The sequence below is a fragment of the Hydra viridissima genome, unplaced genomic scaffold (assembly GCF_058129835.1).
Source record: "Hydra viridissima isolate aposymbiotic clone 2 unplaced genomic scaffold, HvirCarnegie_v1 scaffold_7, whole genome shotgun sequence".
Lineage (NCBI taxonomy): Eukaryota > Metazoa > Cnidaria > Hydrozoa > Anthoathecata > Hydridae > Hydra > Hydra viridissima.
In genome coordinates this window covers 10,262,720-10,286,394 of record NW_028324306.1, presented here as the reverse complement: position 1 = coordinate 10,286,394, position 23,675 = coordinate 10,262,720, and the positions used below count along the sequence as shown (strand labels likewise).

The 23,675-nt window shown below is 29.9% G+C and overlaps 1 protein-coding gene and 1 pseudogene across 1 annotated transcript; one reads left to right on the top strand and one right to left on the bottom strand.

Moving 5' to 3' along the window:
• Positions 1–2,332: 2,332 nt before the first annotated feature.
• Positions 2,333–22,174, top strand: LOC145184585 (SUMO-conjugating enzyme UBC9-like). Its single transcript, XM_090093299.1, has 6 exons — positions 2,333–2,474; positions 4,264–4,327; positions 8,419–8,438; positions 12,258–12,330; positions 21,478–21,667; positions 21,794–22,174. The coding sequence occupies exons 1-6, from the start codon at positions 2,409–2,411 to the stop codon at positions 21,855–21,857; spliced, it is 477 nt and encodes a 158-aa protein (XP_089949425.1). The 5' UTR covers positions 2,333–2,408; the 3' UTR covers positions 21,858–22,174.
• LOC149886085 (uncharacterized) lies at positions 4,908–7,434 on the bottom strand (annotated as a pseudogene).
• Positions 22,175–23,675: the final 1,501 nt, after the last annotated feature.

Genomic DNA, 23,675 nt, shown 5'->3' with positions numbered 1-23,675 from the left:
AAATGATGTAATCTATAGTATATATCAATTTTATATATATTTATATATATATATATATATATATATATATAATATATATATACTTTCAATAGTTTTATTAACTTAATACACTAACATTGAAAATAGCTTCTCCTACACTGTGTATAATACGATAAATTGTGTTGGAAGAGATTCCATGACAGTCTCTGAGAACATGAAAAAAGACATTTTTACCAATAAAATGAAGAAATATCATTATCTGGAAACGTACTGAAATGCTTTTATTTCGCTTAGTATAATGTTGCAAATCATCTTTAAGCCTAGTTTCTAAAAATCTAATAAAATTCTTGGGACTCGATACTGCTCTCGAAAAACGTTGTCAGAAACATCTTCGTTAAAAAAGCGGCCATTTAAACTAAAATGAAATTGAAGAACAAAACAAAAATATAATTTCTGCGCCTATTTAGTATGATTTCTGATTTTATTCGATAAAAAATCATTAAAAAAATATTAAAATTTTGTAATTTTAAGTGATGTTTTAAACACCAACCTCTAGAAGGCAATTAGACGATAGTTCGTCTGACTTTTTTTTCCCGTGAAATTTGGGAAGTTCACGGGAACTTTGGGCAGTTCCCGTGAACTTTGGGAAGTCAGACGAGAAAACTTTGGTTTTTGCGCTAATGCAATTTTTCATCTACCGGAACAAATATGTTCCTGCGGCTTTTCTTTGATCTTAATGAAATATCGTAAAGTTTCGGAGGGTTAATTAAAGGTTGCGCCAAAATTTAGTTAATTAAATTGTCAGTGCTATTCAGAAGCAATATGACAAACGAAAAGGATAATTTAGAGTATGCTTTTAAAACAGTTTGTGATTTATTTTTTATTAAGTCTTTAAAGGATTACCAAAAAGAGGCTTTAATAGCTCTCAGCAATGGCATTTGGCAAAATGATTGATAATTGGTTAAAATAGTTGATTTTTAAAACGTTTATTACCCCCGTCCTTAAACCTGCGAAACGTAATTATATTTCGCCATTATTCATTTTTTTAAATAACCAAAGTTTTCTCGTCTGACTTCCCAAAGTTCGCGGGAAAAAAAAGTCAGACGAATTATCGTCTAGAAGGCAATCGGTGGCGAAGCTCATTTTCTGCAACTTCAAAATCTAAGTCTTCATCCGAAAAAATTAAATCATGTTCCTATTTTAATTTTACACAGTTTTTTAAACACCAAATACTAGAATGTAAAAGTATTCATAAAAATAGAATAGACAGCACAGCCTACTTAATAACTAATAAAATTTAATAAGTAGGCCTACTTAATAAAAACTAAAAAGAAATTGTTGTTTTAAATGACGTATTACGAATAAAAAAAGTTCGTGAATTTTAGTGACGTATGCGTTTTATGCTTCATAGCAATGGCCGAAAAAAATACAAACAGCGATAAATTCTTCGAGATTACGAACTTTTTTTCGTACGTGAAAAATTACGTTTTTACGAAAGATTTTTTTTCTCGAAAAAAACTTCGAATAGTTTATAGCATTGGCCCCTGTACAAAGTTTACATACAATGTACGGTAACAATCTGCTTCAAAACTTAAAACCTCAAAATGGTCTATCGTAAAACGGATTAAAAAGCGTCGTTTTTTTTATCTGAATAAAGTTTAGAGTTATAACTTACTTTATTATTGCTGAATGAAATTTTGAAGAAAGTTGGAGGCATTAATTTAATGAGAGTTTCGATGGAGTATGAATTCTTGATAATTTCTTAAGCGATTTCAGATGAATTCTTGATAATTTCTTAAGTAAAAAAATAGTCACTCGAGTTTTGTAGCAAGTTTTTATTGTCTAAATGACTTAAATAAAGCAAAGCACCTAAGCCTCTAAAAAAAAAGAAGAAAAAAAAGAATAGCAGTTGGCCTTACTGGCTAATTTATATAAGATAAGAATATGGAAAATAACATTTGTCCGACAATTTTCCCTGATTATGTTAGTTAACTGATTTAGAAGACACTCTGCTGGGTTAATATAAAGTTAATATTCAAATATCATTTTTTGATAACTCTTTGTTGAATTTAAAAGTTTTTAATAGTTATTATTCTAAAATCTTTCTGAAATTATTCAATTTTATGGTAAATTTTATGTCTATCTAATTTTAAGAAATTGCTTTATATTGTTTACATAAATACATAAATAGTTACATACATAGATACATACATAGATACATACATACATACATACATACATACATACATACATACACACACATACATACATACATACATACATACATACATACATACATACATACATACATACATACATACATACATACATACATACATACATACATACATACATACATACATACATACATACATACATAAATACATACATACATAATTTTTTTTTTCAGATAACTAACAAATTATATAATGTCTAATATAGCTCTTGGCAGGCTTTCAGAAGAAAGAAAAGCATGGAGGAAAGACCATCCTTTTGTATGTTAATATATTATTAATATGTAAACATATAAGACATGTAAAAACATACTAATGGAAGGTTATGAACTTTGTACCCCAGTATTATAAATTTATGAATATTTTTTTAAAAGTACTGAAAAAAACTACTTTTAAGTTTTTCAAAAAAGTGACAAACTGAAACATTTCAACAAGTTGAAAGTTTCATTTTACTATCTAGGCCTAGGCTAAATTTTATCCTGGATGCCTAGGCTAACTTATACATTGGGGTGTAATTTGGCCTAAACCAATTTATGCCCTTTAAAAATCAAAGAATACCATAATTCTCAGTAGTATTAAACTAAAATAACAGATCTTATTTTATTATAAATTGGAATGTGGCAATAGTATTGGCTAATTGATCAAGCAATTCATCAAAAACATTTAAGTTGTAAACTATTCCCAAAACAATTAAGTTAATTAAGGAAACACATGCATTTGTATGTATGTATGTATGTATGTATGTATGTATGTATGTATGTATGTATGTATGTATGTATGTATGTATGTATGTATGTATGTATGTATGTATATATGTACAGTTAGCAAAAAAATTAATCATGCATCATAGTAAAAACTTTTTAAAACTGAATTTAAACTAAATTAAGATTTATATGTATTTTTTAATTGCAATATGATTGTAACATATAAGTTAAGCATTCCATTTTAAATTTATAAGTTACAATCATATTGCAATTAAAAAATACATATAAATCTATGAAAATTAGGTTTAAAGTTGACAATTATTTTTAGGAAAACCATTTGTAGGTATAAATATACACAATTGTAGAGTAACTATCAAAATATCAAAATTTCTTACTTTGTCTAAGAGAGATATTCAATTTTTAAGATTTCAATGGAGAAAACACCTTAAGTTAGTAAGTTTCAACAAGGTTATATTTACTTTTAATATAAACATTTTCTAATTAATGTTACCAAAAAGAGAAAAGTACAAAAATAATTATGCTTTCTACTTAACAACACCAGGAGTTTTAACTACTAACAGAAAGTTTTAGGGGTTTTGAAGTTTTGCATAGTTACCCCTTACCTTATGTGTATATTCATAACTTCAAAGGGTTCTTAGGAAATGCTGTACACTTTAATTGTGCAATCTGGTAGAATTGTACAGATTTTTGTAAGCATCAATCAGACCAAAAAAATAAAATATGAAATGAAATAATTGGTTTTAAAACTTGAAAAAAATTTGATCATTTGGCATGAATTTCTTTTCAAAACAGCTTTCATATTTGCAACTCTACCAGGGATTTTCTTGATCTATTGTCTAATTTTGTGATCCTTTGATCTATATCTAGATTTAAAAAATTCATTTTACTTTCTTAGCTAATTGAAATGTAGAAACAATAAAACTTTCCACAGTAGCTTATGACATCTCAAAAAATTGTTAAAAAATGCTTATTAGCATAAGCATTTTCTATAATTTTTTTTTTATCAAAATTTAAATCATGTTTTCACCTGTACTTTCCACTTGTATTTCCCACCTGGAGTTTATTCAGTTTTTTTTTATTTTCAAATGTTTTGTAAATTCTTTTCAGAACTTTGAACTTTTAGACCCTGTTTCCTTGTGTATTCTAGTAGATAACAAAAGGAGTAGATAACAAAAGCTATAAATATTAAACAAGTATTAATGTTTTTCTAAAAAAAGTCTTCTATATATATTAAAAATACAAGGTGCTTATGTTAAACAAAGCCTAAAGTATATTTTGTTAAACTATATAAATTTGATTGTAATTAGTAACTGTCATTTTTTAAGGGATTTGTTGCAAAACCAGTTAAGAACACAGATGGTACTTTAAACCTAACAAATTGGGAATGTTGTAAGTATCTTTTTGATCTGTTTAATAATAGTTAATAGGCCACTGCCTACTAGGTGTTTTTTTTTTAAAATCATAAAGAGTCACCCTAACATTTGTTTACTGCAATGTTAATAACACAAAACAATAAGATTTACTTTTTTAAAAGTTATCTTCACTTTGGGAAATTGGATTTAATAATCACATTTTTTAGCTATTTTGATATGTTTTAAAGCCTATTTTTTAGTGGTCTAAAAGCCCAGTTTACTACCTCTGGTGCCCGGGTGCAATAATAATTTTAGGGGCCCACAGATATAAATATAATTTTATACTAACAGTCTTCTTAAATTTTTGCAGTTGGTTGAAAAAAAAGGTTTCAAAGATAAAAAACAGAAAAACTATAGAAAACGAAGATTAAACCAAATTTTTAATAATTAAAATAATTTTATGTGTATTTTTAGTCGTTTTGAATAGTTGTTAAATTAACTATAAAAAAAAAAGTTTTAATAGGAAGTTCATTAGCATATGGGGGCCCCTAAATTGTTAAGCCTGTGTCCATTTCAGAAACTGCCCCCCTCCCTAGAAAACCAGCCCTCAATAGAACTGTACTTAGATTATTGACTACAGTAAATATTTCATTCAGCAGTTAAAGAAAAAAACAAATAAACAAAAAGTATAACTAACATACCAGACATTCATTTTATAAAATAGTCACACTTTTTTACGTTTCTTTTATTCTCTCTTCGACTTTGGGTTTTAGTCAAAATGAGTTTGTGTCTTTTTTCGTAACCATAAACCTGTTTAGATGCCTCTGAGGTTAATTTGACTGCTCTCTCCACAAATTGAGAGTTGTTAGGCATTTCTATTACACAAAGTTTTAAGTTTGATTTAAGAGCCTCTCTCAGAATTTCTGATGTTATGCAAAGAGTTGTTGGGGGCTCAACCTGAATATCATCAACAGAAACAAGATAATCCCAAGACTCAGCATCAAAATTTATTTTCATTATGGATTTTGGCTTAAGTTTTTGTTTAAAAGTAATGTCTTCTTTCAATGCTCTTATTTTAAGGATTTGGTTGAAGGCTTGATTTCTTATATTCAGATTTTCATCCAGCAGCATGCAGTACAGGAAATTTTCTTGCAAACAACAATATGAATTTCCTTGTAAGTTCTTAAAAACAATGCTCTAAATCCTGCTGTCTTGAAGCTTGACTAATTGAATGGTTTTGTACAGAAGTTGACAAGCATCTTTGTATTTTCCAGAGCGCTTAATAGCAAACCACATTACACAATAGACTTGGACAATATATTTGGTTATTACTAATAATTTAGGAGATGGTTTATCAGTCCTAACATAAACCATCATTATTCTTAAGGCTAGAGTTAGCCATCTAGCATGAAAAATTTGTCCAGGTTTTTTTTCAAGAAATTTTTTACATATAAAACCTTTTGAGATACCCACACAGTACTCAAAAAGCATTCGCTGGTCTGTACTCAGATCGCTTATAACCTCACTGCTAACAAACAATTCTATTTCCGAATATATGGGAAAAAAACTCAACCAATAGCTCTTCATGAAGAGTTTGATGAGATACAGCATCTCCAATAAGCCCCTTATAAGACTTAGGACCATTTGTGTTTCCATCTAATTCACATATAATGTGTCACAGTGGAAGTTCAACTTGATGAAGCAAACATCTTAATAGGTGGAAGCTTCTTTTAATAATTTTTTCCAGTTTTACAACCAAACCATTATCTGCACCTGTATTAAAATTTGTTTTATCTACAATAACAATGACAAAGCTCTGAACGCTATTATATTCTGTTAAAACATCTGCAGTAGCGTTTGCCATGGTAGCGCCAGTTCCATTAGGTATAACTACATGAGTCAAATAACTTTGTGCTGTTGTTCCATATTCTGCTGTAAATATAAGATAATGTTCTTCTTTGGTTGAAGCAACAATAATAGGATCTTCATCAGTGTTATAACTGACAGAATGTACTAATGTAGACTTGTCAATTTTTCCATCAATTCCAATAACCTTTAATTCTTTAACATCAGCTAAGTGTCTAGAACTTATGATGCTGATTCTTTTTTTTTTTTCTCCAAAAATCTTTTTTTCAATTATTTGTAATTTATTAAATTTTTTTACAATACCATAGTCTATTAAAACAGCTGTTGCCAATGCAGCTGTTGTAGCATCGCTTATTTCAAATCGTATAGCAGCTTTTGCCAAATTTATAAAATTTGGCAAAATAATTTTTTTCAACTGGCACGTTTATAGAAAGGTCTGGATCAAATTCAAACTTATCGTTGTTATCAAATAACTCAGTATCATCAGATTGGGAATCACATTGAATTTTGCAGCAGGCAACTTAATACTTCTTTTTATCTGCTGGTTAGTTTCTCTCTCTTGCTTCCTTTTTTCTCTGGCAGCTGTTTTTTTATCTACTGTACAAATTTGAAATCTTCCTGTTATTCCATTTTTCAATTTTTGATCTTTTAAATATTCTCTATCCAAGAATGGTACCTAAAACAATTTTAAACTTTTTTAACAAGGTGTTTACTCAGTTCAATAATAAACTTGTTAAACTAACTCTAGAATAGAATAAATACAATTAAAATAGTTTCAAATATATTTTACAATATCCTAAACACTTAAGAAAATCACAGTTCAAATCATCTCTTAGGCCGGTATATATTAATTACTGTTCAGTTTTAAATAACAAAACATTAATAATAAGCTTTCTTGATTTTTTTCTTGTTTGCTATTGCTTTTAAATCGACCGATTGCAAGTTTGGTTTGAAGCTGTTAAGTGTAATTGATTGAAAGGCTTCTGCTGGTAGACTATTCCATCCATAAACGACTATTAATGAAAAAATATTGCCTTTTCATACAATTTCTAACCAATTCAGGTTTCAATCTATGTTTTGCTCCTCTGAGGTTAGATGCTGGACCTGATGAGCAAATAGAGTTCATTGCTTGATTTTATTAATATCAATCTTTTTAATACCTTTAAATATCTTGAATTGCTGGATCAAGTCACCTCTTAGCTGCAGAGTCTCTAAAGTTGTCATATCCAAAGATTCTAATATTTTTTCATCATCAAGATGTCTTAGTGCCAGTATCATTTTGGTTGCTCTTTGTTGAACTTTTTCTAGTTTATTAACATCTTTTGTATAATACGGACTTCATGCTTGAATTGAAAACTCTAAATTTGGTCTAACATACGTGTAATACAGTGTTTTTATTAGATCTTTATCCTTGTACTTGAATGTATTATTTATTAGTAATAGCATACTATTTGCTTTACTGGCTGCGTATTTAACTTGTTTGGCCCATTTCAAATCACTTGATATGTAAACACCAATGTCTTTTTCTAGTTTTGACTTTTCAATTTCCATTAATGTATTGTTGTTAGTCATAAAATAAGAATCTTCTTTATTATTTGAACCAAAGTGCATAATTTTACATTTTTCAAAATTTAATCCTAATTTCCATTTTGTAGACCATTCTACAAGTTTATTAATATCATTTTAAAACAATTGTGAAGCTTTTTGAGAAGAAATAGGTGCAATTACCTTATTATCATCAGCATATAAACGACATTCATTAATAAAATTTTCTGGGAATTTTCAGTTTAAATGAGATTTGTTAAGGAGCATATGGTTCTGTGAACTAGTTATTTATCAATTATAACTATTACCTCCTTATTGTGGCAATACAATTCTTTAGGGCTTTATTTCAAAATTTTTTAAATGAAATGCTAAAGAATTGTATGATCACATTTAATAGAAAATCAAAATTATTTTCTTTTTCAAAATTAAAATTATTTTGTATTTTTTCTTTTTACTTTTCAATGTTGTTTTTTGATGAATCAATTTTATGAGTATAGATAGTACAGTAATTGCTTATAAATTCACAGTAGTAGCACACAAATTTATCTACACTTTATAAAATATAGCACAACACAGTATAAAATTATGCAAGTTTGGGATAATTACTATTTGTTGGTATTTTTTAAAGTTTTTTAGGGATTTTTAAATATTGTGAAACAAAATTAAAATTTTTTTATGTTAGTTTTTTTTTTTTTAATCAAGTTTTTTACTTTTTAGCTATACCTGGGAAAAAAGGGGTAAGAATTTTTGTTATTATTTTTTAAACATTTATTATGTATTCTGGTTTCTAGTGCTATGCAAGTTATTAGTTAAGTTACAGTACTGACCACATAAGTATTAAACAAAAGCAAATTGGATTGATCAGATTTTTTTAGAGGTTAATACTAAGCATCGGCGTTACCGCACCGGCGGTAAAAAAAATTCGGTAAATTGCGGTAAAATGCGATAAAATGCGTATTACGCATTTTTACGCTTTCTTATTACAGAAGACGGTAAAATTGCGTAAAAATGCGTAAAATCGGTAAAATTGCGTAAAAATGCGTAAAAACGGTAAAATTGCGTAAAAATGCGTAAAAACGGTAAAATTGCGTAAATACGGTAAAACTGCGTAAAAGCGGTAAAAATCGGTAATTTCGGTAAATTGTGATAAAAGTTAGTAAAAGCGGTAATTATTATGGTAAAAAATTACTTTGTTTTTATCAAGTCAGATAGTTGTTAAATAATTAATTACCTTCTAAAATTAAATTAGCCTCCTATATAAGCTTGATTAAAGTCAAAAAAAAAATACCAGTCTCAAAGTTCTTGCTTCAGTGATCTGATTAGTACACCAAAACCACTGCCAAATTAAACCATCTTCAAGAAACTCTTGGAATTATTTTACCAAACATGACAGAGAAGAGGATAACATCTCTGGCTCTGGCAAGAATTCAGAATTTGCTGAGTGCAATAAGTGCAAAAGCTGATAATGAAAATAAAGAGGCTGATAAGTCCAGTACCATAAGAGGATATTTGCAACATTTTAACGTTTCTGATAGAATGTAAGCAGGTGACCATGCATAAAGTTCAAAAAGACATATAAGTTCTCCACTTGCTTTGCAAAAGAACCGTAAATGAGGATGAAGAGCGTGACCCTCAAGTTGCAGAGTGCCTACACAACTTCATGGAAGAATTTAAGAAAAATCTATCAAATAATGGCATTAGAGTCAAATACTATAATGTGGGTTCACTTCTGCACCCATATTATAGATGATATACACTTAAAAATAGAGCAAACAGTGAAGAAGGGAGGGAAACTGCCATCAAGGAATTGGTTGACAATTACCCAACCGCAATCCAGTTCTATGAGTCATTGGTTGATGATTATACTTCGCTAAAAACATCAGACCTTGAGAAAAGAGGCAGATTTCAGCGAGTGCCCTGGGACTTTACAGTAAACCCAATCAAAGCTCAAGCCACCCTTGATGTTTGAATGTGAAAAGTATCAGACAATAGCCTTACCCAAAAGGAATGTGGATACTTTTGAATATTGGAAGCAAGATAAAAATGAGTCACCTTTGCTAGCTGGTCTGATTAGAAGTTACTTGGTTATACCTGTGACTTCTGCTGATACAGGTTTTAGGCATAATGCAAAACCAGAAAACACCAGCATGTTAGTTTTTTGTAAGTCAAAAGTACACAAGGGTTCCTTCTAACCTCAAAGGTTGGGAAAAAACTTGTGAAGAAGAGCCATATAAGTTACCACATATCACACCACCAACTGAGAAGACTCTCCAACAGGGAAGATTACAAAGTCAAACTAAAACTAAAAAAAGAGGTGCACCTAAAAAGACTTTTCCTAGCCAAATATCAGAAACTGAAACTGGTCCTGAAATTAAAGAGCAACAATAGTTACACTTAGACACTCAAAAGTGTCAAGGACTCTAGCTCAACAAAAAGGGTATAAAGGAACTCTAGGTGAAGACAAAACTCAAAGTCTCTTATTTTTTAATTGCAATGACACTTCAACAAAGACAAAGTAGTAGCAGTACTAGCCAAAAAGCAAAATTAGTTTATGTAATGAAGTCGAATAGGGGAATGAGAAAAAAAAGTACAGAGCATCTGAGCTTGCAAATATTTTATAAGAGACAGATGATGATATATCTGATGATTAATTTTTTTATCAATAACTTGTTTCTTTAAAACTGTAAATGTAATATTTACTAATAGAAATACAAAAAGCAATTTAAAATATCTTTTTTAGTTTTTCGGTAATCAGCAAAAAAGGCGGTAAATTGTGATAAAATGCGGTAAATCGTGGTAAAAGGCGGTAAAATGTGATAAAAACGGTAAAATGTGATAAATGCGGTAAAAAGTGATAAATGCGGTAAAATTGCGTATTACGCATTTTTACGCAAAATTACCGCGGTAATTACGCATTTTTACGCATTTTTACGCTTTTTACGCATTTTTACCTATGGTGCGGTAACGCCGATGCTTAGTTAATACATATCAATATCCCCATGTTCATGCTCAAATTGTATATGGGTCATTCCATCCTAAATCAACCCCAAAATTTGAGTTCCACCATTTCAGAGTAAGTTCATTTTCAATAATTTTATTTATGTACATGCTGTTAAACTGAAATTTGGTACCTACTAATTCTCATTCTGAGAAATCAGAATATGATATTAGGTGATATTTTAAATATTTTTTGATAAATATTTTTTTGATATTAACCATAAAATCAAATATTAATACAGGTAAGTATGTTTTCACAACCCTATTAAGGAAACAGGTATTGGAAAAAATGTAAGTGGACTTACCCTAATATTTTCTCCAATTAAACTTCATAATACTATTCTACATGGAAAAAACCAAATATTGTCTTTTTTATAATTTGAAAATGATACAAAACAGGCTTCATTATGTTGAGGCCAACAGTATAAGTTAAGGAAACTGTGGATGCAGAAACTTCACTTGAACTTCATTTTCAAATCTACTTTTTCAATTTCTTCAAATACTTAGATTAGAATTTCACTGACATTAATTTGAAGAGGTTCTGTGATATAAATTTTAATGTTATTTTGAAAAGCTTCTGTGATTTATGTTGTTTTACTTTTCATTAAGTCTGTTCCTTGTGCGATTAATTTTCCTTTTTTAATAAGATACAACAAAATGAAAAGCTCCTTAACAAATCTACTAAAAATATCTACTAAAAAAAATCTACTAAAAATATCTACTAAAAAAAATCTACAAAAAATATCTACTAAATAATATCTACTAAAAATATCTACTAAATAATATCTAAAAGTAATACCTACTTAACAAAATCTACTTAACAAATTTTGATTACCCCTCCTACTTCTCTAAATTTGTACTCACTTATCTTCCCTTCCAAATAAGATTTTTCCTCTTTCCCCACATTTTATGGGGTGGGGGGGGGCTGTACACAATATATGTAAAGAATTACATACAGCTCTAAGAATTACATACAGCTCATGGATAAATTAGTTGCTATGTTGAAAATTAACCAATAAGTAAAAAAATAGCAAACAAAAAAATGATCAAAACTCAGCTGTAAAAGTCAATTCATAAATTAAGATTCAAATTACAGCATTATTGGTAAATTGGATTCAAACTGTACAATTAATTTGTAATATTAGTAATATCTTAAATAATCTTAAAATTTAAGCTTAAGATTAAATTAAATAAATAAAATAAAATCTAGTAATCAAAGGAATCAAAAGAAATAAATCCTTTTCAAAAAGTAATCCTGGTTACTAGACAAAAACCTTAAAGAAACACAATACGACTTAAATACCAGAGTTTTGAATGGGAAAAAAAGAAAACAATTGTATTTGTTTTAGATCACCTAAGTCTATCAGTACAACTATAATTTGCATATATTCCTATTTTGTTATTTTTTCTATTTTGTATCCATAATTCTCATTTTGAATTGCTATGTTGTTTGTACATTATTTGTGAGTTTTTTTTTATGGTTTTGTATTACATTTTGTTATTATTTATACATTTGTTACTATTTTTCTTTTTGTATACTATGGCCATTAACATTCTAGACTATATGGGAAGGAGGTGCATACTTTTTACGCATGATATTTAAAGAAGACTATCCCTCAACACCTCCAAAGTGTAAGTTAGTTTTTGGCTTTTTACATAAACTTGAAATAAGAATCATGATTTTAAAAAAGCAAAAATGGAAAATTTTGAACCTGCTTCTAAACAAGGTCTTTAATGCAAACAAGGTCTTTACTGCAAACTTATAAGTGAATAATCTTTATCCTTTATACATTAATTAGGGAAAATCAATTTATTTTTGGAACTCATACTATAATGGTTTTTAATATTCAATTTTAAGTTTTTTAATAAATTATTCACTAAAAATTCAATACAAATTTTTTTTATGGTGTATAAAAGTAAAATTTGACTGGTTTAATTTTTCCCTTCCCTTTTTCGGCTTATTTCATGTGTCAAAAAATGCTTTTTGATAAGGCAACTAAAATGATAATGCCTTGTGAGGTAATGTCTAATGTTTTTGTTAATCTGTGAAGTATCTGAGAAGGATTTTCATCCAGTTTTACTTTCTTAAATATTATGGGCTTCCTGAATGTACTTTGCCTTTTAAATTTAAAATTTGAGTATATAAACCAGTTTTCAAAAGTGGGTTTGCATTTAAGACATACACCAGAAAAAATCTGCGCCTGTTCTGATGTGGTGTTTACGGAAACCGTACATCATTTAAAATAGCTTATTGTTTTAAAATGTGATTGTATTAATGTTGTTCAAAATTTAAACAACTCTGTTATTAAAACAATTAGCTTTATTTGAAATGTCATCAAATCAAGATAAGAAGCGAGAAAAAATTTTGTATTTTCTCGTTGAAAATCCTGGTGTATCAAACAAAACAATTTCTAAAGAGCTACAGATTGCTTTGAGAACAGTGCAGAACATTGTGAAACGATTTAAGGACACTGGTACAATCATAAGAAAATCAGGAAGTGGAAGAAAAAAATGTTTTGTTAGAGGAGATCTTGGTAAAAAGGTAAAAGATGCCTTAGACAGAAAACCGGAGATTTCTGTCCGAACATTAGCGAATAAACTTAAGACAAGTGCTTCCACTATACAAAGAGTAAAGAGAAATTGTGGTTATAAATCTTATAAAAAGAAAAAAGTTCCTCGTCGTTAAGAAAAGCAAGAGAATGTTGCAATTCGATGTTCAAAGCTGCTCTATAAAAAATTATGTGCTAAAAAATCTTGTTTGATTATTGACGATGAAACTTATTGTGCTGCATATTTCCAATCTCTTCCAGGACACCAATATTATTCAGCAATTAATTGCAAGAAACTGAATTCCAAATATAAATGCATTGGAATACAAAACTTCACAAACTTTCTTAAGTGAAATTTAAAAATATTAATATATGTACTTTCAAAATATACATAACATTCAATATCGAAATACAATAGTTAGATAAATATCCTTTATAATGTCCGCGCAGATTTTTTCTGGTACATATCTTATAAGCATATAGAGCAGTCTTGACCAGTTGATAAATAGATAGAGAATGCTCATCTTAACCTTTTTCTAATATACAATGACTTTCAGCAACAGTTTTGTTTAAATTGTAGCAGGGTCTTCTGCTTCTGTTTTATTTTTACAAATTTGATAGTTAAATGCAGTAAAAAGTTGTGTTGTTCAATCAAGTTTATTATATGAAGTTGATTGAAAATACTTTCACATGTATTTGTATTTATTAGAAAGCATGTTGAAATAACACTTTTTTCAATGTTAATAAAATCCAGAAACTTATTTAAAAGTTAATCAATATTTTGTATTGTCAAACAGAGCTAGCACTTAGAGGTAACAAATGTTGAATAAATTTTTTCCTGCTGGAACTGATCCATAACATAATTGTCATCTTCAAATACTTCATTATCAAGCTAGTGTTGGGTTTCTATAAAATCATTTGCAAGATCAGGTTTCTTTTTCTTAATACCTTTATAATTTTTTTATTAAACTTTTTTAAATTTTGCTTAACCCACTTATTTTTTCCAGGGTTGTTTTAAAACACTCATCAATTGTAGCAACTTTTTCAGAAGGGTTCACTTTTTTTAACTCAAAAATATACTTCTTGGAAAGTCTAATTAAATTAGATTCTGTAACTTTACCTAGACCTTCTAAGAATTTACTTTTTGATCTTAGACTGGTAAGATTTGTAATCTGGAAGGCTTGTGTAGTCTTGACTCATCACTATTTTTTAATCTCTAAAGTTCTTTTCCAAAAATTTGAAAATGGAAAAGTAGAAAATTTTCTCACTTAGTCCTTTTCTAACAATAAGTGGTTTAGCTTCTTTTTAATAAACTCTTTATCTGCTTTATAAAGAATGTGCATTGTTTTTTATAAATGCTTAGATCATCTAATATTCCAAGTTTTTATCTAAGTGTTGTTGCTTTGCTTTACAACTGTGATTTTCATTTGTCCAGTTATTTGCTGGAAACATTTTTTAACAGATACTCTGATGGCTCTGGAAAGGCTTTTCAATGAGTGCTGACAATCTGCAAAAGGTATTGCATTTGCTTTTTATCTTTCGTTATATTAGAGTTGAAGGTCTGGATGAAAGCAACTCCCTCTCTGCATAGTCACTAACTACTTTCATCTCCCTGACAGTTTCTCTTAACTGGATGTAAATTGGATATATTTGCCAAAGATTGAGTGGTATAGAGAAGAACACTTGAGCCTTCTAATCCCCATTATTGTTGATAAGGTCAAAAAGATGAGATTTTTGGCTTGTAACATGATTCCAGTGGGTTTTCCAAGTTGATTATTTTTCCTTTAATTTTGTTTGGTGACTTTTTCTTTTCAGCACATTTAAGATTCATAACCATGGCAACTTTTATATGAACATCAATACATTGGTTGAAAAAAGCTAAGTAAACCAAATTTTTGGAAAAATACCATAGGTGTCTTTTGAAGGTATAATCATTTGCAAGTCTCAACAGTCTCAAGTCATTCCATTGGTTCTTTCTGCCAAGCAAGCTTCATGTCAAAATTTCCCATAAACTAGAGTAGCAAGCAGGCTTATGTCAGTCAAAGCTTTTCTTTCAAGAGCAGTCATTTGATTTTTGAAAAGAAAGTTTTTGATGGAATAGATACTCTTTGTCATCCACCTGGCATGTGGTGTTCCAGGTGTTTGAAACTATATTTCTTCTTTTGAAGAAGATGGGACATAATTGTAGAAGCTTGCCATTGTCTTGAAATTGGTGATTTTTACAGTGCTTCTTTGTAGTATGTAACCATTTCATTGTGAAGATCAGTCATGGATCCTCTGAAGAGTGTTTCATCAGCGGTGTCATATTTGTTTTGATCAAATGTTGGACATTCTTTTTGAAATCATTTGAATAAACCTACATCAGGCACAGTTCCAAGATATGTGTATGCAAGTATGCTGAAAAGTATAACTTTAAGAACATGGAGGCAATATGCTATCTACACAAGGTCTTTCTTAAAAATTTGTTTAATAATTATGTAAGTTCTAGATTTCAAGCCAGTGTTTGAGGGTGTTGTATTGAACACAAACCCACACTTTTTTTCTTTGAGATAATAATTATCTAATTAATTAAAGTACGCACTAGCTTACTCCTCACCTGTTCCCCTTATGATTTAGGGAACCCCAAGCAACTTTTCTTTTTCAGCTCAAGAAACTGCAATTCTGTCTGTCTTTACATTTGTTCTGGACAGTATCTGGTAGGATTTTCCATCCCAGTGCAACACAAGTGGTTCCTGAGTCTATGATTTTTGGTCCTCAATTGCCTCAGATTTTTGTATGGCCAATCTAGAATGAAGAATAGTGCTGCAAAAAACTGGAATGCTATCCAGATCATGTCCAAAGGCCTGAGCAGCTGCAGTAATAACAATTAGCTTATTGATCACTGCTGTTAGTGTGGAAAGGTGTGAGGTTCACCTCTGGAATCATAATGCTATTCATTACTTGTTTGAGTTGAATGAGGTAGTCTCATGAGACACTGAAAAGTTCATCATCAGATAAAAACTCAGTTTCTGAAGCTGAAGAACTAGAATAATGTTCTGATAGTAGAGCATTCACTTTTTATTTTTTTCTAACATATTCAGCATCTCTTTTTATTTTAAATATTTTTTGCTTGTTTCATTTTTCAAGATTCTTGTGGGTCAAATGGTTATACATACCTCCAAAACTGGAACTGGTGAGATCTTCTGGCTAGGATACTAGAAGCACTTTGTCTTCCTCATTGTGCATAATCTGCAATGCATCTGATCTTGCAACATTAAAAAGTCTATGTAAATTACTTTTGACAATTCTTCTTTCATTTTGTATCCCTCAAAATTTTTTGTGTGACAAAAAGACAGATAATACGGTAATGTTGACACTTGAGTTTAATGATTTCTTTTCTTCCTTATGATAGTAGAGAAAGTTTGCCAGCACTTGTTGCTTTAAAGGAAGTCTTGAGAATTGCAACTCTTAGGTTGATTTTCCAATTAACAACACATTGACAGAACGTCTGGTTGTTGGAGCTTTAGTCATTTTTACCTAAACAATAAACCAACATTAAATGTGTAGTTTTTTCTAATTCTATTTATGTTAAAGAAAACTTCTGCTTTGTGCAGACATTAAAAAAATTTATGTAATGAATGATTGAAATAGGCTAGTACTACTACTTAGTCTACTATAGAATGATAAATATAAGTTTAACAATAACAATTTTCAATTTTTACAAAGAATATACAAAAATTTAATTTAACTTTAAAAATATAATTTACCTTGGAATCTTTAAAGAATTCAAATTAAAGACAACTGCATAAGATATAATGATTAATTACTAAATTATAATTGACTTAATAATTATTTTAACAATAATATAGAATTCATGCAGGAAATACAAACTGTCAACCATGAAGGGAAGTGAAAGCAAAGAAATGTTACTTGAACAGATTCCTTGCAGTAGGTTGCCAAATGCTTCCCAAATTAAAAAATATTTTCTGTAAAATTGTTTCAACTTTTTTGCTCATAAGACCTGACAAAAATTCATTTCCAAATAACTGTATGTTTTATGAAATAAAATTCAAGTTTTTTGTCTTGAATCAGTTTTGCATCAACAATCACTCTTTCACGGATGTTCTAATGCCTTAACCATTTTATGCATTTTATCTCATCGTCAAAAAAAGTAAATGCAGCTAACTCTTCTGACAGATGCAATAAATGGCTAAGAGATTTCTTTAGAGCTATTGCAGACTGCATAATCTTTCTCTTTGTACTTGTTAACATCCAGAGAGAGCTGAGGGAGCTGTAAACAAAGCTTTCACATAAATTTGAAAAGCAAAAATGCAAGAAGCTCAAAGACAGTTTTCTTCTCTCTTTGTTTGAATCGACTTCTAAACATCTAGATTTTTATGACACATGAAGTAAGCCATCCATCTATGAAGCCATCTTTGAAGCCATCTGTGAAGCGAACCTTGTAGGAACTTCTTCAAGGAAAATAATAGCTCTAGGGATTGCGATTTCCCGGACTTTTTCCATTCCTGGGATAGCGGGAATTATTTACATTGTTCCCGGGATCCCGGGAAAACCTTCATAAGGGAAGATAAAAATAGCACTTTTCTATTTTTCTATTTATTTTTTGTAACTGTTTACGATTTTAAAGTGACTTCTGAGAAAAACCAGTGCATAGAGATGGCTGTCTGTCAATCTAGTTCTATAGTTGGTAAAAAAATCCAGTTGAACCAAACACCCTTTCAGCCTCTACACTGAAAGGACGAATTGTTAAAAGCGCATTATAAAGCATATCTAAGTTATGCAATTTTTTATTAGTAGCTTCAAACAGATTGAATTCTTGATGCATAGTTGCACTTGACTTCAAAAATCATCTTTTTTTTTTTTTACAAATTTTTCTAATCTGGCAGCCATAGATTTAGATAACTGATTTATATTAATAATACTTTTGTTAAGTTTTCTATCGCTATCTTCTTCTTTTGCTATATTTTCAATTATGGGAAAAAGTCGACCAGCTTTTTCAATTGCTAAATTTATTATAACTGCTTTAGATGGTAAGCTAAATAAGTCATCATAGATATCACTTTTTAAAGATTGTGGATTTTCTAAAAATCTTAGTTAACCAACAAGATCTTTTTTTCTTCTTTGACATATTCTTTCAATTAAAGCATTTTTAAGATCTTTTACTAGGTAGCAATCTTGAACATCAAGTTCTTTAACTTTAAATTTTAATGTGTCGTCAACTGTTAATAAAGTTGCTTTCCTTCCACAAATCATTTCATAACCTAAGGTTGCAGACTTTTTGCTAAATTTTCAATTACTGTGAGTTCATCATCAGACAACATTAGGTTTTCTAAAATGAAATCCACCAGAGATTTAAAAACTGCTTTTTAACTTTAATAAATCTTTAAGTCAAAATCCCGGGATACCGGGAATTTCCCGGAAACAAATTCCTGGGAAGAATCACTTGTCAGCTCTAAGCATTCTTTATAGTCATTTCATGGTTGAGACTTGGGAAAACTGAAAATAGGTGAATACTTCTCGATATTAAAGTTGGAGAGTGGTCAACAGTTTTCCTATCATAAATATCTGAGCAACTTTTCATCCCAATAAATGGTTAGAGGAGCATCAGCTTTAAACTCTCATTTTATACCTTTGCAATTTTTTCTCTGCTTTTTATTCGCTCTAGATAAATTGAAGTTTAATTAATATCATAATCTGAAGAGTTATAACCTAGTCATTGAATGGCTGATATCAAAATCAGAGCTGCATTGCTGTCATTTTGTTAGGTCATATCAAGAGTCATAGTCATTTTCTCATTTACTATGTTCAGTCTTATACATCCTCCTGTATACATTATGATTTACAACATTTGAAAGAGCAATATCAAGGAGATCTTCTAATTCTAATTTCCATTTTCTTTCCTTTAGTTTAATTTAGATTGAACAGTTTGATTTGTTCTCTTCATTTTTGTTTAATCTTCCCCATTCTCTGAAAGCCTTTTCTATTATGCTTATCATATGCTTTTTCAATCTTATTGGTGCACGCTTTTTCTCATAATGTCATTTTCTTAAACAGTTGAATGACATGTGCTCTGAATGGTTTGCTTATCAACATTCTTAAGATTGAAAAACAAAGTCAGTGAAATGATTTGTTAAGCCAGTGTCTCTTTCTTTGATGGAAGCTTAGTACTAAATGAAAAAATGTTTGTCCATTGAATCAGCCTTAGTATCTGGTTTCCTTGGCTGAGTGATTTTGAACAATTCTTTCCCCTTGTTCGTTACTTACTGCACATAGGCTTGTATGGAAAAAATCCAGATTTGAATGTAGGAAATGTATCTTGAATGGCTTTCTAAAACTCATTTTTCTGAATCATTTCTTCAACCTTATCAACCTATTGATCAGATTGATGTTTCCCAAAAAAATTTTCAAGTTGATCTTGAAGATTGTGTTTGAAGAATATTCTGAGTGTGTATCAAGTAGGCCTGATATTCAAACTTTCTGCAAGATCTGAAAAAATTTGGATTTGATCAATAAAATGTCGCATATCATGATGATAGACTTAGGCTCCGTCAATGAATTTTTATAAGGTCAACATGCTACAATTAAATATCTCTGAAAAGTTTTGAAAGATAAATCGATTCGAAGATTATTAAAAGCTGTGGTGCCTGACGCTTCTTTCTCTTCAAGGATTTTAAATCTAAACCATTGCGTGTCCTGCATTGATCTAGGAGGGTGGCATAAGCCATATATGTCCTAAAGTTTTTTCATCAAAAACGATTTTTTGAAGAAATGAAAAGAGCATGCTATGGTACCTTTCTGAAATTGGATTGGATTTTTTTTGATGAACGTAACATTTCTGTAGAATGGAAATCAATCAATATTTCTGTAGAATGGAAATCACTCAGAATGGAAATAGGATTAAATCTAACAAAAGCTTCTAAGGAGGAACATAATACGGGCCTTCTTACTCATTTGTAAAGTTTTAATTCCAAACTTTCTTTATTCTTTTATTTAAACACAAGTTTTTGGTGATTATGTAAGTTTAACCCTTAGCACATCAGCCTAGTAACGCATAGGCTACCAGTAGCATCAGCACTATATTAGTTACAAGTACATACCTATGATGTAGAAGAAAAATAGAGTCGTTTCAATAAAACAAAACATTTCTTAACTATTTTAACATATTCTTTAACATATATTCAACACAACATATTTTAACTTAAATTATAAAAAAAAACACATAAATTTTAGGAATTAAAATTGCTTAAAGTGTGATATATTCTATATTTTTTATTTTGATATTAAAATTTCACTGTTTTTGGGTTTCTTTATTGGATCAGGTATGTCCTTGCGATTGATTTTTGTTTTACCCATTAGATGGCATTTTATTTTTAATAATTCTTCCGCCAGGACAATCCTTGTGTAATACCTATCTGTATACATATGGTAACTTTGTGCATCTGTTACGTTCGACAATAAATTGTTATACAGGTGCAATGGAATTCTAATACTGACAGGCAGTTGAGGTTTTATAAGATTATCGGAGGTAATAATACCATAATATGGGAGAATATTGTACACATACCCAGTTTCTGAGTCAGCCAAAACGTATATGCGCATGCCCCATTCTGTAGGCTTATTTGGGTTGTGGGTTATAAAACTAATTTTATCTTTGAATTTTATTATCGATTCGTCGACACATCTTGTCCAGGTACAAAATATTCCGCTAATTTTGAATTGATATGTTCCATAAATTTACTGACCCATTGAATCCGTGTTGTTTATGTCTGTTTGTTGCTGATTAACTGTTTTTAAATGTAACATCCAAAATAATTGGTTAAATCTGTTTCTAGTGAACACTTTAGAAAAAAATGGTATTTTGGTATTTAAACTAGTAGAGCAATAATCTTGAACATTTGGCAAAACCATAGTTCCCATATTCAAAATTACACCGATAAAGGCCCAAAATTTCTCCTTATTTGTGTCACGCCATGTATGCCATATAGAATCTTTGGGAAGAGTTTACCTTTCAATTTGTTTTAGGCGTAACTATTTGTTTCTGACACTATTTCGTCCACTAACTCTTCCGTGAAATTCAGTTTAAAAAATTTAATGGTTCCTCGATGTTGAAAACTTGTGGCCCTGTTATTTTATTTCCTGTTGAAAAGTTGATTTTTTGTTAAGGTATGTCGCTTCTGATAAGCTTATAATATAAAGTATATTTTATAAGCTTATCAATCTTTATTTCTAGGCAAATTTGAACCTCCTCTTTTTCACCCAAATGTCTATCCTTCTGGCACCGTTTGTTTATCCCTTCTCGATGAGGATAAGGACTGGCGTCCAGCTATAACCATCAAACAGATTTTGCTCGGTATTCAAGATCTGCTTGTTGCACCAAACGTTCGAGATCCTGCTCAAGCGGAAGCATATACGATATACTGGTATTTTTAAATTCAATTTTTGTTACTTTAAAAACCCTTTAATTTCTTTTTTTAAATTTCTCTATATTTCTTTTGGATGTGTTTAAAATGAAAATTCTGTTTATCTTTCTCTCTCTTTTTTTTTAGTCAAGATAAGCTAGAGTATGAAAAAAGAGTCAAGGCTCAAGCCAAAAAGTTTGCATCAAAGTAGCTTTGTCACTTGTGGATGATTTGAGCGATTTTCCACTATGCATAAATACACAAAAGAAGAACTCTCCAAGTTTAAAAAAATTCAATGATGCTTAGGCATCATCTGGAATTTGCCCTTTCCTTGTAAATTACATATTGTCTTTCCCTCCGTACAATGTTCAAATAGTAGTGTCACAATGAATCAATAAATTGATATAATTTTTACTCCCTTTAACAAACCAATAAAGTTAATGTTAATATGCTTCTAGAACCAATATGGAAATGGTGTGCATGGTGTATGCATACGTTTAAAATAATGGCTAAAGAAACTTTGTCTTTTAGTTGTCAAGTTTTTATTTATCCTAATGTCTTTTAATGGTTAAAATGTTTCCATAAAGTACTTATAAAAAATTCTAGAGAATCTTAAGTATTTATAAAATATTCCAGGGAAAATACCGTGATTTTTTTAATTTTTAAAACTTTACATCCCTATGCAATACTTTTACGTCTAATTAATCTATTACTACTAATTTATTAATATTACAATCCTTCAGTTATAAGACTGTAAGATCATGGTAAGTAAAACGCGCACATATAGTAGTTAAAATAACTTGGATTTTTAAGAAAATTTTTACAAATATTTTTAAAAGATTTGCATTTGAAAAACCAAAATGCGGTATTATTTTATCTTACTTTTCTATGACAAAAACAAACAAAAAAAAACAGCTAGTATCAGCAAAGATAGCTTTAATTTGTTATTATGTCATTAATAAAGACAAAACTTCAGGGGGAAGTGGTTTTCCATTTTCGGATTTATGTTTTTTTGAAACTAATGTTAGATATTACAGGAACACTTCTGATCAAGAGGTAATGGTACTGGTTCATCATAACATTTTTTCTAGATATCTTAGCAGTATGGTTCAATCTAGCTTTGCGAATTTCCTAATTTAGAGCCTCTTATGACTCTCAGAGTAAAAACCGATAAGCAGTTCTAATGCCTCAGATATCTGCACCCGATGTTCCAAGAGCTTATGAACAGTTGGAGGAATCATATACCAAAAATACTTTTCTAATAAAAGAGCAATAGTTTGATAACAATACTTACCAAACCTTTCAGAATTCAACTCATAACCGGAGCATACTGATATTAGGATTGCCCTCAACCTGATAATTACGTCTACCACTACTCCTATTATATCAGCAAATATCTCAGCATTTTCAAATACCCTTCTGGAAGTGTTCCCATCATTAGTGTTACCAAAACCCTGTTTGAGCATTTAAACAATAAGGCTTAGCTCATCTCTAAACCTCTGTTGAATATTCTTCTTACTATTTTTTACTGAGGGATTTTCAGGAGAGGGTTTGGCAAAGTATATCTTAATGTCCATCTTGTGTCCCAAATGTAAAGAATGCTCAAAAGATCTGACCAAGAAATGTAGAAAAGAAAGCCCCAAAGATGAAGCTTTTTAATTGACTGCTTTAGATCTGACCGATACTGGATTAAGTCTTTTCGCTGTTTTTAACTTTTCTCCCTCCTCAAATTACGTTAAGTTGTTTTAGTTATTATAGTTGCTATACATATGCTATAAAGTTTAGACCTGAATACCAGAGTTATCAGAGGGAGAAAATGTGAATGTTTTATTTGTGAAAATGGGCGCAAATCAAAAATGGAAAAAATATTTGCCCCTATGGTTGAATGTGTGTAGGAAAAACTTGTTTATCAAGGCGCTGAAGATGTTTCAAATAAACCTGCAGAGAGACTAATTTGTCAAGATTGCTATGCCCAAGTGGGATAAGGAATTCCACATCCCTGTACGAAATTAGAAAGACAAAAGAATTC

Coding starts and splice junctions, on each gene's coding strand:
- LOC145184585 (XM_090093299.1), top strand. CDS start 2,409: ATGTCTAATATAGCTCTTGGCAGGCTTTCAGAAGAAAGAAAAGCATGG. Junction 2,475..4,263: donor GGAGGAAAGACCATCCTTTT/GTATGTTAATAT, acceptor TCATTTTTTAAG/GGATTTGTTGCAAAACCAGT. Junction 8,439..12,257: donor CTATACCTGGGAAAAAAGGG/GTAAGAATTTTT, acceptor TTAACATTCTAG/ACTATATGGGAAGGAGGTGC.